Here is an 18,165-nt window from a genome sequence, read left to right as displayed (position 1 = left end):
CTTGCTATGCTCGGATGCTAACACTATTGCGTCAGAAAATTAATCCTACACCGAAAAATTGCTCGGTCAGATTTTTTGTTTTGTCTCACTTGTCAGATTTTTTGCTTGGAAAGTAAGTGTATTGCGCTTTTCATACTAAATGAAAAGTTATTTGTACGTATTTGTATTTTTTTTAGCTTCAATTTAACATTAATTTATATAGACATTGATTTGTTATTTGCTGATCATGTAAAAAAAAAAAAAAAAAAAAATTCATTGATTTTAGATCTCCACACCTTCGAGAACACAAGGGCCAAGCAGAAAAGTAGTTCGGCGGAAGAATATTAATGACGTCATCAGTGTTGGGTTTGGGCAGGACGATTCGCCATTTTGCAAGTGCTAGAAGCCAGATTTTGAAGAGCGTTTTAAACAGAACACAGTGCACAATGTCGTACAGAGACAGAGCTTTTGATTCTTCAGGAAGATCCGACAGGAAAGGGTATGTTATTAGGATACTTGAGATTAGAAATACCTAAAAATGTAAAAGAAATAAAATAGTAAAATAGAGAATGGAAACCTGGTCACTTTGTTCCTCAATGAAAATTTTAAACGGTCTCGTATATTTTGTTTGTACACACGAAATAAAAGTTTTACCGTACATATTTTACATATATAAAAAACACCGCGACATTCGGATTTCAATTTGGTATTCTTTAAATAAACTTTTTTTTTTTTTTTTTTTTTTTTGGGAGAGGGGGAAGGGGCATCCGCACGAAAAAATTATAGGCCTATTGTCCGAACCAAATTGTTAACAACTACGAAAAATTAGGCCTACTCTCCTACCTTTAACCTTTAGACTACTGGATTACTTTTTAACAAAAACCATGTTGAGTGGGTACAAGTTTATAATTTTTACTCACATATATTCACTTAAATGTTTTATAAATACATGAAATAAAGTTCATATATGAATCGGTAAGTATTATTTTCGTTTATTTTTTTGTAATTTTTATTATTTTAGATCGGCTAATGGTGATTAAAATTAGGCAAAAAATCGAAAAAGTTGCATTTACTGGCCAGTTGTCCAGTATTTATGTCCATTATTCCAGATAACAGTGGTTTTCTGACCAGAATTTTTTTTTTGAAACCCGAACTACGATTCATATTGCAATATTTGGTAATTTTCGTTGTTGGTAAAACGATCAAATTTATTATCAAATTAGCTTATCAGCTATCGATAGCTGTCACACCAGCTATCGATCGCCATTGTTGTCAAAAAATACTTGCCGAAAAGCCTTTTTGAACTCATTTCAAGGTTTTTCAATTGAAAATCAAACAAAAGCCATTTTGAAAAAAAAATTCTTTTTTCTTTTTAACTCAAAATGTTCAAAAAGGAAATTGAATTGGGGAATGCACTGTGTACAGTATATTGACTGACGTGACGTCGGAAAAAAGCATGTACAGGTTAATTTGTAAATTTCCAAAATTGTCCAGACCATCTTTTTGACACAGATTTACCAGATAATAACCATGTCACCTATTCTTCGCAAGAGTGCATAGGGGAAAAAAGCATGTAATTTTGTATCCGCTGCCATTTTGACTTTTTATGAAATATTCTTCAAGAGGGGTGAAAGGATAGGACATAATCTAACAACGTCATAACATGTTATGATATAAAAGCAAACGTGATGACGTCATATTATTTTTTATTATTTTTATTATTATTACTATTATTATTTTAATGATACTGCTAGAGATCATCGATTTTATAGTAATTGTGTCACATACTTTGGAGGCTTTCACCCTCTTGAAGAGTATTCCATAAACAAGCAACATGGCAGATGGCAGAAAACTGCATGTACTTTTCCCAGCAAAGACGATACCAGCGACATCGTTGCAGTCTCGTGTGTGGAATCTGTATATTTGTAGTGTTGGTTTTTTGCGATTTGTGTCTGGACAAACTTTGAAAGAAATCTAACGGCAATTAAAGGTAGGAGAGTAATTTTTTGTAGTTGTTAACAATTTGGTTCGGACAATAGTTCGTCCATAGGCACTTGACACAGATTAGTATACATGAATACAATTAAAAATTTGTTGTATATCGGTAAATTTGATACATTTCCGCAATATTTTGCTCATACTATGTCAATGATAATGCCTATTAATGGTGAAGGTGAGTCATACTAGTAAATTTTTTTTAGAAAAAATCGCATTTTTCACGTTCTGGTTGTACATAACGAAATCTGTATTCACTGTCCGAAGAAGGAAACGTCAGTAAAAGTCAATGACATATACAAACATGGGATTTGGCACTAGGAAACATCTGAGTACGATGTATTTAAATATGTAACAAATAAGGGGGAGGGGATACATTTTTTTTTTTTTAATTATTTTTTTTATATAAATATTAAAGTACATAATGTTTGTGCCAGATGTGAACAATGTATGCCTCGCCATTAGCATACAGGTTCTGTTTTGGTCTTTGGGTTAATTTCGGGCTTCATTCGATGAGGAACGTTTTTGTGACTACTTTTAAAACCCCCAAACATTTAAATACATCGTACTGAGATGTTTACTCGTGCCAAATCCCATGTTTGTATATGCCATATTTAATGATTTGATTGACGTTTCCTCCTTCGGACGTGAATACAGATTTTGTTAAGTACAGTCTGAACATGAAAAATACGATTTTTTGTTTTTCTTCTATAAAAAATATTTTTCCTACATTTATTTTTTAACATAAAAAAAATACATCATGATGAAGTGTATCTTTGTGCCAAATATGAACAATATACACCTCAGCATTAACATACAGGTTCTGTTTTTGTCTCCGGATAACTTTCAGGCTCCAGGCTGTAAATAGTCTGTCCCAAATTTATTGCCACTTAATCTGTATTTACATATACCAAAAATTTTGATCCTTACTATATAAAAGATACATGGTCCGTCCTCCGTCAGTTTGGTGAGATTTTCTTATTTCTCAAATATCTATTATTTACAAAATAATCGACTACCTGCTAAAACCCTGTATAGCAGAAGACGCAAAATATCAGTCGATCATGTTGCATACTTGCACATTTTTCGTTGACTTTATTTTATTTGTCGGGCAAAGGAGTTATGTCAAAATTCGGGAAAAATCATTTCATTGGTCGATTACGTAACAAACTTTACAACACAGATGAATATAGCACTCAACACATGTATCCATATAACCGTGAATAAAATGTGAGCGTCGTTGAATAAAACATTTCCTCCAACACATGTATTGGGCTATTTGTCGTTCAACCAGTGCTTCACAACTGGTGTAAAAAAAGGGCATGGTATGTACTATCCTATCTGTGGGATGGAGCATATAAAAGATCCCTTGCTGCTAATCGAAAATAGTAGCCCATGGAAGTGGCAACAGCGGGTATCCTCTATATTTGTGTGGTCCTTAACCATGTGTATGACGCCATATAACCGTAAATAAAAATGTGGAGTGCGTCAATAAATAAAACATTTCCTTCCTTCAACACATGCATTTGTTTATAAACATGTTTGACATGTCATCATATTAACATATATTCATCTTTGTTTCGTATTAAGTTGTTGACCAATAAGATGAGCTGGAACATTGAATTTTTACACTTAACTACCACAAAAAGATTTTAAAAAAAAATTGTAAATGAGACCTGTTGTCATGTTTTCCTTTTTATTATTCCATCTACTTACAAATTCTCTTTGGGCCAAAAAAAGAAATAGGTGTGTTTCCGATTGCAGCCCCTAAAAAATTAGGGTAGGTAGGTGTTTTTGGTTTTTTTTTTTAAATTGAATACTATCATAATATTATTATTATTATTTATCATCATTATCATTATTGTAGTAGTAGTATTGGTATGCACTGTTTGTGTATTTCCTTAAATTAATAGGACATTTATATTAATTGAAATAACCTGTACCAAGGCTATGTTCGTACATTCGGTTACTTCCGTGACCGACCAAGCTGTTCGGTGGTAGCTAATCAGGGGAAGGAACTCTATTACAAAAGCTTTTCCATAATTTCTCGATGTTTTTCGGAAGGGAATTGCATGTGCAAAATGTATCGTATAATAGTACGTAAACAATGTGCAAGGAAGGAAATATTCTTGTTTGGTGGTGATGTCCTCATTTATTTTTACTTCTTTTTTTTATTTTTTATTTTTTTTTTATAAATTTTTTTTCATTTCTTTTTTCAGTTTAAGAGAAAAAAATTATGGTGGAGGGGGGTAAAACTAGGGACGGTCGGTCGACCGGAATCACACCTTTTTTTTTGGCCTTGTCTAAATTTCATTTTTTTTTTTTTAAAAAAGAAAGTAGAAAAGTACACACTTGTAATTTTTGGGACCTCACGTAAACTTTGTAGGCTAACAGTTATGAAGTAATTGAGACAATTTTACCAACTTCGCTGATATACGTAACACGTTCATTTGTGTAGGCTACAGAAGCCACTATTTAATTAAATTCCTTTTTTTTTCATAACTATATGAACAGTATATACGAGTTAGCCTTATCAGATGTGATCTGTTACCTTACAAAAGTGGACCGTTTCTAATTAATAATAAATTAAATAGGCAAAGGAGTTTTGATTGGATTGGTATATCTTCGAAGATGTCTATTAAACCAGTGTTTTCAATTTTTATAGCAAATATAAGTACAAGTCCCATTTTAAAAGCTTGCATGGACACGACCATTCACGTCATTCTTTATTTTTCTGGTATTATTAAACAGATGTTTATATTGGTTACATACAGTAAATAGTGGCAATCAATATGCAACATTATTTTACGTGCACCGTTAAGTGTAACATGCATTATTTTTCACTCGCCAGATTGAAATTATATATGCGGTCGCACTCATGCACCTTAAAAGACTAGGTCTGGTTTTAGAAATAATAAAAAAAAATCCTATTTTTGTGTGCATTTTAGAAATTTTATAGTATGAAAAAAAAAAGAAGCATTCTGTGGTGGTCTCTCATTCCAGCCGGTGTACCACAACTGGTTAACGGCCGTGGTATGTGCTTTCCTGTCTGTGGGAAAGTGCATATAAAAGATCCCTTGCTACTAATGGAAAAATTTAGGTTGCTTCCTCTGACAGTGAAAATTACCAAATGTTTGACAAAAAGCTGATTAATTGTTCAATGTTTTTTAGTGGTGTCTGTAAACAAAACAAACTTTTTTCTCAACTTTTTAACCCCTAGAACAGTCTTTTAATGTTTCCCATTGAAAATAAAAGTACCGATTTACTTAAAATGCATGAAGACTTTTTCAAACCCCAAACCGCTGTTCACGACGATGCAGCAAGTCCGAGTGTAATATAGTTGTTAATAATTTTAAGGTTTGGTGGATCTAGATTTGGTGGCAGAGATGACCGAGGTGGTTTTGATAGGCGTGGTGGTGGCAGAGGGGGCATGAGAGGTGGTAGCAGTGGTGGAAGGTCGTTGAAGGGAATACAGCCAGGAGAGCGGCTACGGAAACCCAGATGGGATATGTCGACACTGCACAAGTTCGAGAAGAACTTCTATGTAGAACATCCACAAGTTGCTGCCAGAACACCTGTAAGCTTTAGATTATTTTATCATTTAATGTTTGGTTTGCTTTAGTTTACAGGGATGTGTTTGTTTCAGCTTTTTTTTTATTATGTAAAATGATTTTCACAAAGTATTGGTTGATTCGTTTTGATCTGAAATGCTAAAACATTAGCTTTATTTAGGTATATAGTTTTTGAGCTTTTAAAAAAAATATTTTTAATTAGAAATCATTTCAGCTTTAAAAAAAAATATGTATGACATCACTTAGTAAATTAGCTGACATTATACAAGTTTATTTTTAAAACCTCCAGATGATTAAGCTTGCAAGATTACAGCAATCAGTATTTTTAAGTAGCTGTCGCATTGTTTACAATGAAATTTAATTAATTTTTGAATTATTTTGCAGCACTAGTTGTATTAAAATTGATAATCACTCATATGAAGTTGATGTGAAGAAAACAAATTGTTACCCATATTTTAAAATGTTTTCAGGAAGACGTTCAGAAATTCCTTTCAGAGAGGGACATAAGTGTCGTCGGAAGAAATGTTCCAACGCCAATTTTTAAGTTTGAAGAAGCTAATCTACCAGGTATAAACAATTCTGTGACTAGCTATTACAGATTGATGTGAAATGGGTTATAAAAAATCATAAGGATTCATGGCAGGCAAGCATGTATCTCAGCCTCAGCAATTTGGTGAATATGGTTTGAAAATCTGTAGCCAAATTCCATTTTGGATTGGAGAGATGACCAAAATCATGGTAGATCTACAAATATTACACACAATTTTAAATTAGGTTTTTGGCCAATACTAATAAAATGGTCAAATTTAACCTGACTACTGCGGGCGAGATATCTCGCCCGACATCACGTCAGTGCATTTCCCTAATTCATATTTTCCGCTGCTTTGCACACGACACTCACTGGAAACAATTTAGTAACAGGAAATGAAGGACAAATCAGCTTCCTGTTTATTTAGATTGTTTTTTCAATGGTTTATACCTTGGAATTTTGGTTTTCTGCAAGTATTTTCAGGTATCGATAGTTGATTGTGACAGCTGATTTGATAAAAATTTTTATTGTTTTACCAACAATGAAAATCACCAAATATTGAAATACGAATCGTAGTTTTTAAAAAACAATTCTGGTCAGAAAACCACTGTTACTGGGAATACGGGACAGCTGGCCACAAGTGCCCGTACGTAAACACAACTTTTTCGATATCTTTTTTTGCATAATTTTAATCCACATCAACCAATCTAAAATATAAAAAAGAAAAAACCGACGAAAATAATACTTACCAATTGATTCAAATATGAACTTTATTTTATGTGTTTATAAAACATTTACGTGAATATGTGAGTGAAAATTATAAACCTGTACCCACTAAACGTGGCTTTCGTCAAAAACTAATTCAGTAGTTTAAAGGTTAATTAAAATTAGTTTGTCAATTTGTTAAACATAGCTTAAACCCTAATGATTGCTCGGATGTTGAAAGTGATGAGTGTTTCTGCTTTATACATTTGCTAGAATTGGGAGCAGTAGTTAACTTCCCTTCCCATAAGAAATGGGAGAAGTTTGATAAAAATAGATGAAGTGAACATTTATCAGTATATTTTGGAATGTTTCGTCATGTTCAGTTGGAAGGTTATGAATTGAACATTGAATTCAAATAAAATTTAAGCAAGGAAAAAAGTGTTGAAAGTAGTATAGTATCAACTAACCAACACCATCATTGATAATATCAAAGTAATAATTATATATATATATATATATCCATCTGAGATTTAAACAATGCTTGACTGGTCCGTACAAACAGTATGGCGTACATTGGTGTAGAATCTGGTGTTAGTATTTAAAACAAAAGATTGACTGTGTGTTATGTTAGCTATGACCATAAAGAAGTTGTAATGACACCTTTTGTGAGATTTTACTTTTGAAATCAGATTAGGTCCAAAATATGGCGACATTGAAATCTCACTGCTGCTGATAACTCGGCTACTTAAGCAGGCTTTCAATGATAAAGCCACCTCCATTTCGAGATCTAGATTAGGGCCTGCTTCAGTAGGTTTGGTTGCATTAAAATTTTATAGTTTGTACTTTTACCAAATTTACATAACTACTTTAATTGTCATAGTATTTGATAAACAAAAAAGAAATCACCTTGGTGACCAGTAATGGTATCCATGCGTTAAAATGCTTTATTTTTTATTTGCAGATTATGTTTTGCATACAGTCAAGAGGAATCAGTGGAAGGCTCCTACTGCAATTCAGTCAACAGGTTGGCCAATTGCTCTTTCAGGAAGGGATTGTGTTGGAATAGCACAGACTGGTTCTGGAAAAACTCTAGCAGTAAGTAATTTAGCCTAGAACATGATTCAGGGTTTCTGTTAGAAGGTAAAATTATGTACTCTAAAGACTATTAGTGGATATAATTTTAGATTTATAAAAAAAAAAATTTGTTAAGTGCATGAAATGCAGTATTCAGTTTCAAACCCATAACCACCTAGTAGGGGCACTTATGGATGTCTTTTGTTTTTAATTGCATAACCTCAAATTATTTTCTGGCAAAAAGATATTGGAATCTTAATCAAATTACTACTAGTGAAAACAAGAAGTCAAATGTAGTTAAGATGATTTTGTAAATATGAATATCCTGCCCCCACTACAACCCCCCAATGTTAGTAGTTTTAAGCTCTATCTCTCCCCCTTTACGTGATATATCTGATTGTTACTATTATTTAGTAAAATTGTAAAACTTAATACAAATTCTAAAAACCCTGATTGTTAACCCTTTCCTTTTACAAAGGAGAATTTAAGGAGGTTTTGGGTCATATGTTTTAAGTGCAGTGTTTCTGCCAGAGGGTAAAACAGGCATGGTGCCATACCCAAACATGTTTGGAGATTATTTTTTTTAAGTTAACCATTTGATAAAAAATAGAAAAAGTTGCGTTTACTTACGGGCAGTTGTGGCCAGTTGTCCAGTATTTGTCCATTATTCCCGATAACTGTGGTTTTCTGACCAGAATTTTTTTTTAAACCCGAACTACGATTCATATTGCAATATTTGGTAATTTTCGTTTTACCAAAAACTATCAAATTTATTATCAAATTAGCTGTCACAATCAGCTATCGATCCCTGAAAATGACCGCGACGTGCCACCATTGTTGTCGAGCAAAAATACTTGCCGAAAAGCACTTATTGAACTCAAAATTTCAAGGTATTTTCAATTGAAAAAATCAAAACAAAAGCCACCATTTTGAAAAAAAATCTTTTTTCTTTAATTATATTTCCGTTTCAGGTGAGTGTCGTGTGCAAAACGGCGGGAAATATGAATTGGGGAATGCACTGTATACAGTATATCGACTGACGTGACGTCGGGCGAGATATCCTGCAGTACTCAGACGGTTAAACACAAAGAAAGCTTTTTTCAAATGTTTCCCTTGAAAACCCCTCGGCAAGAGCAACCCAACCCAGTGAAATGTATTGGGGTGGGGGTTATGATACACATAAAGTTGGCACTCAATATCATGTACATTTTCTTGTCTTTCAGTTCATTCTACCAGCAATTGTACACATCACAAATCAACCCTATTTAGAGCATGGTGATGGACCAATAGTAAGTATGAGTTCATGATGTCTTTTCATATTTTTGTATGTGTTTGGCACAAGTGAAAAAACTAAGTTACTTCTAAAATTAAATGTCTATGTGCACTATAATATATCATTTACTGTGCTACCTGTATTTAAGTTTATATTTGCTGTTTGTCATCACATAAAAAAAATGCTGTTTTCTCAATATAAAAGAAATGTGCTTAAACATCGATTACTCGGTTGATGATATTTATTTTGCATATTCTATTTTGATGGACATGTATGAAATACCTGTGACTCTTGTCTTGTTTTGTAGTGTTTAGTGCTAGTCCCAACTCGAGAACTTGCCCAGCAGGTGCAGGAGGTGGCCATTGAATTTGGTCAAACATCACAAATTAGAAACACTTGTGTATATGGTGGAGCACCAAAGGGACCACAAATAAGAGATTTGGAAAGGGGTTAGTATCCGTCTTAATACCATTTATTAATATATTAATGGGTGCTTTCTTATGATATAGGGTTTACAGTTAGTTTTATTGAATACAAATGAAGTTGCATTTTGCAAATAAATATACATTTAAAAAATTGCAATGATATTTTTCTGACTGTTATAGTAGAAATTAATGGGAGATTAATTGTTTTTGGATTGTATTGTACTATATATACACGGTCAGGCTTAAGTATGTCATTTTCATGAACCTTTTTATATTGGAATGTTAATATTTTAACATTTTCAGGTGCTGAAATTTGTATTGCAACACCTGGTCGACTCATTGATTTTTTGGAAGCTGGAAAAACCAACTTGAGACGCACAACTTACTTGGTCTTGGATGAAGCTGATAGAATGTTGGATATGGGATTTGAACCTCAGATTAGAAAGATTGTGGAGCAAGTTCGAGTAAGTATTGATGCTTTGTAACTATTTTATTTAGGGTCATTCCAAGTACCTTTTCACCAAACATGCTTCTGTGATTTTGTCTTTATTGCATTTAATGGTGTGGGTTTTTTTTATCTGTTCTATACATATCTCAAAAAATAGTTTTATCAGTTTTGAAATTATTTTCATTCCAAAATATTTGTAAGACTACTACATAATTTTATATAACATAACATATAAAATATTCTTTAGTTTAAAAAAGAAAGGTTTTTGAGTTAGTACTATGAGATAAACATTTTTGAGCTCGTGCAACTAGAACTCCAACCTATTTCTGTATACATGTGTGATTGTTATGACCTAACTTTATTTATTACAGCCTGACAGACAAACATTGATGTGGAGTGCTACATGGCCTAAAGAAGTAAAGAAGATGGCCGAGGATTTCCTCAAAGAATACATTCAGATCAACGTGGGGGCACTTCAGCTGCATGCCAATCACAATATCCTACAGATCATCGATGTGTGTCAAGAATATGAAAAAGAAAACAAGTATAAAATGTTTCCTCCACAATATTGTTAATAAGTAGTTGTACATCCAAATTAATTACATTTGTAAACTCCTTGATTTGATTGTTGCATGCTTACATATGTGGTGTCAATATAGTGTTAACATTAAGAATAGAAATAACAGGTGAAGAAAAATTACAGCTGGCTACAACTATTGTGACATAATCGGTTTCATTGATTTGTAATAAATAATAACATATGATAGATTTAACTACCAGATAATATGAAGTGATCTAAGACATGTTTTCAAATGCTTATAAGAAGATTATCAACTTCCACATTAAAAACTTACACATTAAATAGTAACAATTTCTAATTTGATGGGAGAAATATTAATTCTTTGTACTTATTCCTGGCGAAAATGTATTAAATAGTCTTGTAAAAAAAAATTGACAGCTGCTGCTGAATAATGACAGCTGTGTAATATTTGGTTATATTCGATGTAGACATCACATTTATAAACTTCATAATTTGTTATTTAAACACGCAGTTAATTGTAGTGTTTAGGTTGTCTTTAAGTTCAGGGTTGGCTCATACGGTTGTGAGATTTCATTGTATCTTATAGTTTGCGTAACTTATTATTTGATTCTTTGCCCTACTGCCATCAGCAAGTCCACTGTATCTTATATCTTGTGATTTTGTGTGTTTCAGGCTTGTGAAATTGCTAGAAGGAATAATGCAGGAAAGGGAAAACAAGACATTGATATTTGTTGAAACAAAGCGAAAATGTGATGACCTCTCGAGGCGAATGAAGCGTGATGGGTATGCTAATAAACAGTATTTGCACAGTAAAGTGTATTTTATTACACATTTCAAGACTATAATTAGTTACTGACAATTATCAGCATTTTAGAAATATGCTATTTTCTATACTCTCAAAGGTGAGATTGGCAATATATGTTGCAAATGCAATTTCTTTCATTATCCCAATCATTATCGGTGCTTCAAAATGACATCATCACCATTAGAATTAAGTGTTATCCTCATTTATCAACGTAAAACTGTTTGATAAAATAATAAAAAGTCTAAATATGCATTTATTATTTAAATTTTAGTTTAAATTGGCAGTAGTTGTTTGGAATTTACCTGGCTGAAAATGTAACATGAAATGTTTAAACTTCTCATCACTGCTTGGCTGCTAAGTACTAGCTTTTACTGTTAAATTCTTTGATTAAAATTTGTCCTCTGTGTATTTATTAGCTTAGCTTATACATACATATTGTAATGACAAATCATGTGATGAAAAGCTGTTTTATTGTAGTAACCAATATTGATCAATTTCATAATTTTAGATGGCCAGTTATGGGAATCCATGGAGATAAATCTCAGCAAGAGAGGGACTGGACTCTGAATGGTTGGTTTTCGTTATGAACTTATTTAATTGTAGGAAGTGTGCACATAGTTTACATTCATCATAGCTAAATGTGTTGGAATCTTTTGAGAGACCAGTTTCATTCCAAATTATAAATTTACTTTCGTACAAGACTAGTGTATTAATTTAAGTCTAGTGTATTAATTTAACTTTTGAATTTTTGTATTGATGTCGTTCAGTTCTAAAATGTTTCATATATTTTTGTGCTGAGGTGTCATTATACTCTTACAATTTCTATTTATTCCCTGGTCTTCAAAACTAAATCATATTCAAATGTAGTTTGTTTGCAGATTGAAGGGGTGAAATATTAATAACCTTTGGATATTAGTAATTGCTTTAGAACATTATTAGTATGTGTGCAGTGTTTTGAACTTTGGCTCCACAGTTGCCTCTTCTGTTTCTTCCTTTTTATTCTTTCAAAATCAACCTTTGGTATGCAACTCTAGAAATGCACCAAAATAATGATTTACACCTATTGTCACTGCCTGGGAGTGAATAGTTGAAAATCATGGACCCATTTATTATGGATAGATCTTTCTGAATTATTTGCTAAATACTTGTACAGTCTGGTAATTATTTTATTTCAGAGTTCAGACACAGCAAAACGCCAATCTTGATAGCTACAGATGTTGCATCAAGAGGTTTAGGTAAGTTCTTTTGAGACTAATCTGATTCATTACTGATACAGATACGTTTCATTTCTAATAACTAAAAGTAGTCTTTGATGTTAAAACCATTTGTTGATAAAAAAAATAGTGGCATTTAATATTTGAACCCAAGCAATATGTTAACATGTCTGATGATAGTAAGACAAAAATAACAAGCATAGTACATTATATTGATTGATGTGTTGAGATGATTTGTGAAGAAAGACTAGGCCTTACTCTGTTGGAAAAAATTAAACAGAAATGTATATATCTTGTTTTTTAAGTTTAATGTTTAAATTAGACTGGTAGGCATTTTGTGTAACATAATAAAGACCTTTTTATATATTTAAATATTTTTCTTCTGAATACTATGTGTGATTTTAATTAGTTTTTGTTTCAGAGCACCACTACATACACACATACATAGAGATGCACACACCTATACCTCTTTATTGCATTGATTAAACTATATATTTAGAATCTATGTCATAATGATGTATAAGTCTATTTCAACAGAGCAGGCATAGTCAATGTTTGGCCGGCATGACTGACCATTGAACAGCAGAGAGGGGGAGGATGTTGATGGTATTATTATAAACTAGTGGTTCGAAACCAAACCGTAAGTACTGAGTGGCAACGGAGGTGGTGGAGAGATGGATCATTGCACAGAATATTGTTACTTTTGTGTTGCTAGATTAATAAGTGTTGTTGCATTCTAGTTACAAATTTCATCTTTTATTATTACTTTTTTTTTTGGCAGATGGTAGGAAATTATTGTTACCGTACATATTTGTTCTAGTTCATTAGTTTATTCTAAATTTGATTGAATACCTTTAATAACTTGACTATCTAACTAGTAAGGTTATTTTTAATTGTGGTTAAAGACAACTATGTAATATTAGAGAAATTAAATTACTTTCTTTCTATGAAGTATATAAATGATTCATGCACAGTGATACACAACAGATGTCTGTATCTTCAGTTTGGTACTATATTACCACCTAACCATTTGTATGCAATGCATAGTTAATATTAAAAACTATGATAGGTCTTCAGGTTTCTCCAGCACTGGTGTATGAATATAAAATTGTAGGATAATGCTACCTTGCATCCGATTTTACCTTCAAGAATAATGGTTCAAGTGACGTGAAGTTTAAATATCACATGGATAAAAATAAATGTTTGATGAATCACTACTTTGCATGGCATTTATTTTTCAAAATAATGAAACTGCAACTGTAATCTATTCCACAATTTGCATGTATAAGTGTGTTATAGAAATTGGTTGGAGTTGTGTACATTTAAGGAGTATTTCTTTGACTAGTCAAATAGATGCGTTATTATGGTTACTAAAACTGTTTGATTAGCTAGGGACTAAGATTTTGCAACACATTGTTAACAAGTGACATTTTTCATCGTGCATCTGCTTACTGTGTTGAGATGCCATACTCTTGTGTTAGTATGTCTGGTTTTTATGGGATCCTAGACTAGACCGCCACCCATCCTACTCCTATGCCACCTGGACACCAATACCATAGCATAGCCAAGGCATCATCTCCCTCAGGAAATTCAATATCGTGGTCATGTCGGACACCTGCTCCTGTGGATCTGAGAATATGGTAAAACTAATAGCAATACTCTGGAATACCGCACGGACTGCAAAATGAATACAAAAACTTTCTTATGGGAACCATAGCTGATGACACTTGTGAATTGTGAGCATAAATGTGTCCTCGGAAGAGTTCATGTCTTCCGTTGTAGTGGATGCATGGCTGCCCCCCACGCATACACATGTGGTGGAGTTGTTGCAAGTTGTACAGGAAGGGGCAGAAAGTGAGCAAGTTTCTGTGCCATTCTGGTGTGCATCCTGATAAACCATTGCTGTTTGATTTCAAACAGTCGTTGGAGATTGTTTGGCAACAATATTTGAGATTATAAGTGGGAGTGTTTTTAGGGCGAGATAAATAAAAGCAGTCTATTGGCGGAGAACCAGTGTACAAGATGCATGCTCCCTGATGAACTTTTTGCCACACCTTCCAAGTGATATGGGGCACCCTGGGTTTGCAGGTTTTTATTAAAAGCTCAAGCAAGAAAAACAGTGGAAAGGTAGGTAGCTTAACGGTAAGTCTCCAAAATTTATGACCCAGGGAACAGATGCCCCTTGCTTATTTAGAAATTATTTTACTAGTTAAACATTTTGATGGGAGTATGCATTGTTTTGCTAATTCTGTTGGATTTACCTTTTATAAAATAAAATAAAATTAAACCTATGTGGTTTGTGCATTCTGTGATTGGGCATTATATTCCACCGTGCAGTTTCAAAATTTGGTAAAAATATATATATTTATTTCATCCTGATACGTACAATATCTGTATATTCATTACAAACTCGGCCATATTGGGGATGCAGATATGTTTTTAACAGTTTAAACCCATATAAATTTGTCTTTGAATTGGATGCGTTGGAAACATCTTGTCCAATCCTTACATTGCAAATGCACAACAAATCATGGTTTTTATTGCAGTAATATCCTATTGCATAGGCAGAAATTGACATATTTTTGTTATTTTCTCTTATGGGTGTGTTTTAACACATTCTAACAACAGATGTGGAGGACATCAAATTTGTGATAAACTTTGACTACCCAAATTGCTCCGAGGACTATGTACACAGAATTGGCCGAACTGCCAGAAGCGAGAGAACGGGGACGGCTTACACATTCTTTACTCCGGGCAACGCAAAGCAAGTCAATGACTTGATAAATGTTCTACGAGAAGCCAACCAGAATATTAGTCCCAAGCTGATCCAGCTGGCTGAGTCCATGAGAGGGCAAATGGGCAGGGGTAAGAAGGCGTTTAATCTTCTACCTCGTGTCAGTAGGTTCTAGGTTAGTTATTAGTGTCTGTATTCAATATTAACCCCTTCACCCTTGTTGAACTACGTGCACTAATGCTGGTTACAGCTGGGAGATTCAGTGGTATCTATCGGTTTTCCATTTTCCCATCCTAAACAAAATCAAGGTTTGTTGATCTTCACTAAAGGTACATCTTGCCCCCAAGTGTAGGAATTGTCTCGACATGTTCATAAAAGTGAAAATATGGAGTAATCTGATTACAGAATAGCTTGGAATATTGATAAGTAAATGTGTTCTGTGTGTTAAACACTATATCAGATATTCGGAATTCAGTATTTCAATTAAAACAATATTCGTCATTTCTGATTTTAAGTTCTGTAAAAGTAGTAGTTAGCTAAAACTACCACTCCGTTGAATAAAAGCTGTACCTTTAGTGTATAAGACATTAATTAATGCTGGTTACACCCTTTTTGCTCATGCACCTTGTTTACTAATACCTTTTGATTTGTTGATCTAAATTTGTTAAATAATACCCAATACTAAATTACTAATACATGTGCACTTTTTAAAACATTTTCATTCCATTTTATAATAAAAGTTCCATTGAGGCTTCATAGGTCTCCTTTGTTAGTCCCCTAGTGATACAGTAGGAGGGGACTAGTTTTCATCTCTGTCCTGTCTGTCCCACATAGTTTTTTTGATGTTTTTCTTACATGCCTTGTTTTATTGAGCCAAAAAAAATGTGTATAGCCAGAAAGAAATTTTTGGGTATGGTGCTATGATAATGAATGCAATCACAGTCAACAGTGGGTATGGGGGGCCTCCCCCGGGAAGAAAATGGTTTATGTTTAGGATTACGGTTAAGAAAGTTATACAGTAATGATAAGAGTAATGAATTTTGTCAAACGGTTAACTTTAAAAAAAAAAAAAAATCTGCCAAAAAATTTGGGTATGGCACCATACCCATTTTGCCCTCTGGCAGAAAGCCTAATAGCTTTATTGTGTACTGACCGATCAAGTGTGAATTTTATCATGATTTACCCATTTTTGACAGTTATGGCCCTTGAACTTTTGGAGACAAAACATTTTTCCTGTGCCTTGACACATTGAGTTGAAATTTTGTTTAATGCAGATGGGGACATATTGCTTCAGTAGTATTCTCAGAATACTTTTTAATTTTCTGATGAACCTGCTTATAATGCATCAGAATACTGGTAGAATTGGAAGCTAATTCTTATATTAAAAGTACATCATTGGTTAGCAGATTGAGTAAAAAAAAAAAAAAAATATGGCAAACTCATCTCATTTCTTCAGTGCAAATGTGGTTTGTTTGTACAATGTCTTTACCATGCATTTTAAGACAAAAGAAAGAGAAATGTTTATTTCAAACTATATATTGGTAGAAACGTTCGAAAAGTACTGTTAGTAATATGGATTGTTGATTTGTCATAAATGTATGTTTATATGCAAAACCTGCTTGTTTTATAAAGCTGGGTTCTAAATACCAAATATTAACAATATACTATGAAGGAGTAATAGTTATTCTAAACATTTTATTTAACATACAAATTCCTAATATTTACGAAGTATATATCAGAATTATGAACTTTAGGGATATTTTTTTTATTGCGCAGGTGTGGGGGATGGAGTGGTGTGTTCCTAATCCAAGTTGGTGTTAATGGATGACTTGACTGTTACAATTGTATTTAAAATCTGTTCCTTTTTCTTTTGCAGGGCGTAGTCGATGGGGCAGGAGAGATGATAGAGGTGGTCGTGGTTCTGGCCGGGATCGAGACAGTTATGGTGGCAGATCCAGAGGGGGTTCGGGTTACGGAGGAGGATCGAGCTCCAGCTCGGGGTTTGGGAGTAAGGGTGGATATGGTGGGTCAAGTGGGGGGTTTAACCAGAGTAGATCCTCCGATAGCAGCAGAGGCGGCGCCTACAGCAGCGGTCATTCATCACAAGGCACGTCGGCGTCAGGGCTTAAAAGTGCAATAGGCAGTTACAACCAGGGTACCAGCGCGAACACCCGCGGTAGTCTGTCGACCAGGGGTGGGATGCAGGGTAGGGGAGGGATGTTCCAGGGTTCTACACGAGGGGGACACCAAGTGAACGGTTACGCGGGCCAAACATCTCAGCCAGCTGGAACAGCTGCTGGCTCTGCCACTGCACAAGGTCAGCAGAACATGCAGCAGAACATGAACTGGCAGTACAGTCAGTGGAACACTGCTGCTCCCCCACCACCACCTCCCCCTCCTGCTTATTAATTAAGGTTTCAAACATTGGGCACCATCTTGTGTCCGTACGTGTCGTGAACTGTTTAAAAAGACTTAATTATTGTTACATATTGAACATCCAGTCAGCTTAGCTGGTTGAAAGTACCTACATCATCGTCTGTGGACATTTCTGTTTAACTGGTGGCTTCTTCGTGGTTAGATTAGTCATCTCCATCAAAATGTTTAGCTTCGTTGTCCATCAGTGTTTGGCTTGGGTCTTGCTAAAAGGACGTAGGTCACTCTTTTAACTTCATATTTTATTTTGTAATTGTCAATTTTATTATTTAATGTTATATTGTATGTACATAACATGAAAATAAATTTGTGAATTAGTCTATTAGTTTTTCTTGATTTGTATCTTAGTTACTTGTGAATGAGACTGGAGAAACTATCCCCTGTCGATGATTCCCAGATTTGTCTTTAATTCAGGAATTTAGTGATGCCCAGTGAACT

General features: G+C 33.8%; 1 protein-coding gene across 3 annotated transcripts; it reads left to right on the top strand.

Annotated features, from left to right (window-relative positions):
• Positions 1–279: 279 nt before the first annotated feature.
• On the top strand, positions 280–18,047 carry LOC121379879 (probable ATP-dependent RNA helicase DDX5). 3 transcript variants are annotated; one of them, XM_041508543.1, is made up of 13 exons: positions 280–478; positions 5,332–5,551; positions 6,017–6,113; positions 7,742–7,875; positions 9,078–9,143; positions 9,435–9,576; positions 9,856–10,016; positions 10,372–10,544; positions 11,214–11,324; positions 11,855–11,916; positions 12,522–12,581; positions 15,189–15,469; positions 17,171–17,307. In XM_041508543.1, exons 1-12 carry the CDS (start codon positions 327–329, stop codon positions 15,467–15,469), a joined length of 1,659 nt encoding a protein of 552 aa, XP_041364477.1. In that variant the 5' UTR covers positions 280–326; the 3' UTR covers positions 17,171–17,307. The 3 variants fall into 3 exon arrangements, with proteins under 3 accessions (XP_041364477.1, XP_041364476.1, XP_041364475.1); XM_041508542.1 differs by having other exon boundaries at positions 318–478; positions 5,347–5,551; positions 15,189–15,425; positions 17,171–18,047; XM_041508541.1 differs by having other exon boundaries at positions 318–478; positions 15,189–15,425; positions 17,171–18,047.
• Positions 18,048–18,165: the final 118 nt, after the last annotated feature.

Source organism: Gigantopelta aegis, chromosome 8, assembly GCF_016097555.1.
Source record: "Gigantopelta aegis isolate Gae_Host chromosome 8, Gae_host_genome, whole genome shotgun sequence".
In the NCBI taxonomy this organism is placed as follows: Eukaryota; Metazoa; Mollusca; class Gastropoda; order Neomphalida; family Peltospiridae; genus Gigantopelta; species Gigantopelta aegis.
Note: the sequence above shows the minus strand (reverse complement) of the source record. Positions and strands in the feature narration are given on the sequence as shown.

Bases quoted from the DNA above. Each gene is read 5' to 3' on its own strand.
- LOC121379879 (XM_041508541.1), top strand. From the start codon at position 327: ATGACGTCATCAGTGTTGGGTTTGGGCAGGACGATTCGCCATTTTGCA. The intron at 9,144-9,434 runs GTAAGTATGAGT...CTTGTTTTGTAG, and splicing joins AGCATGGTGATGGACCAATA to TGTTTAGTGCTAGTCCCAAC. The intron at 11,325-11,854 runs GTATGCTAATAA...TCATAATTTTAG, and splicing joins AGGCGAATGAAGCGTGATGG to ATGGCCAGTTATGGGAATCC.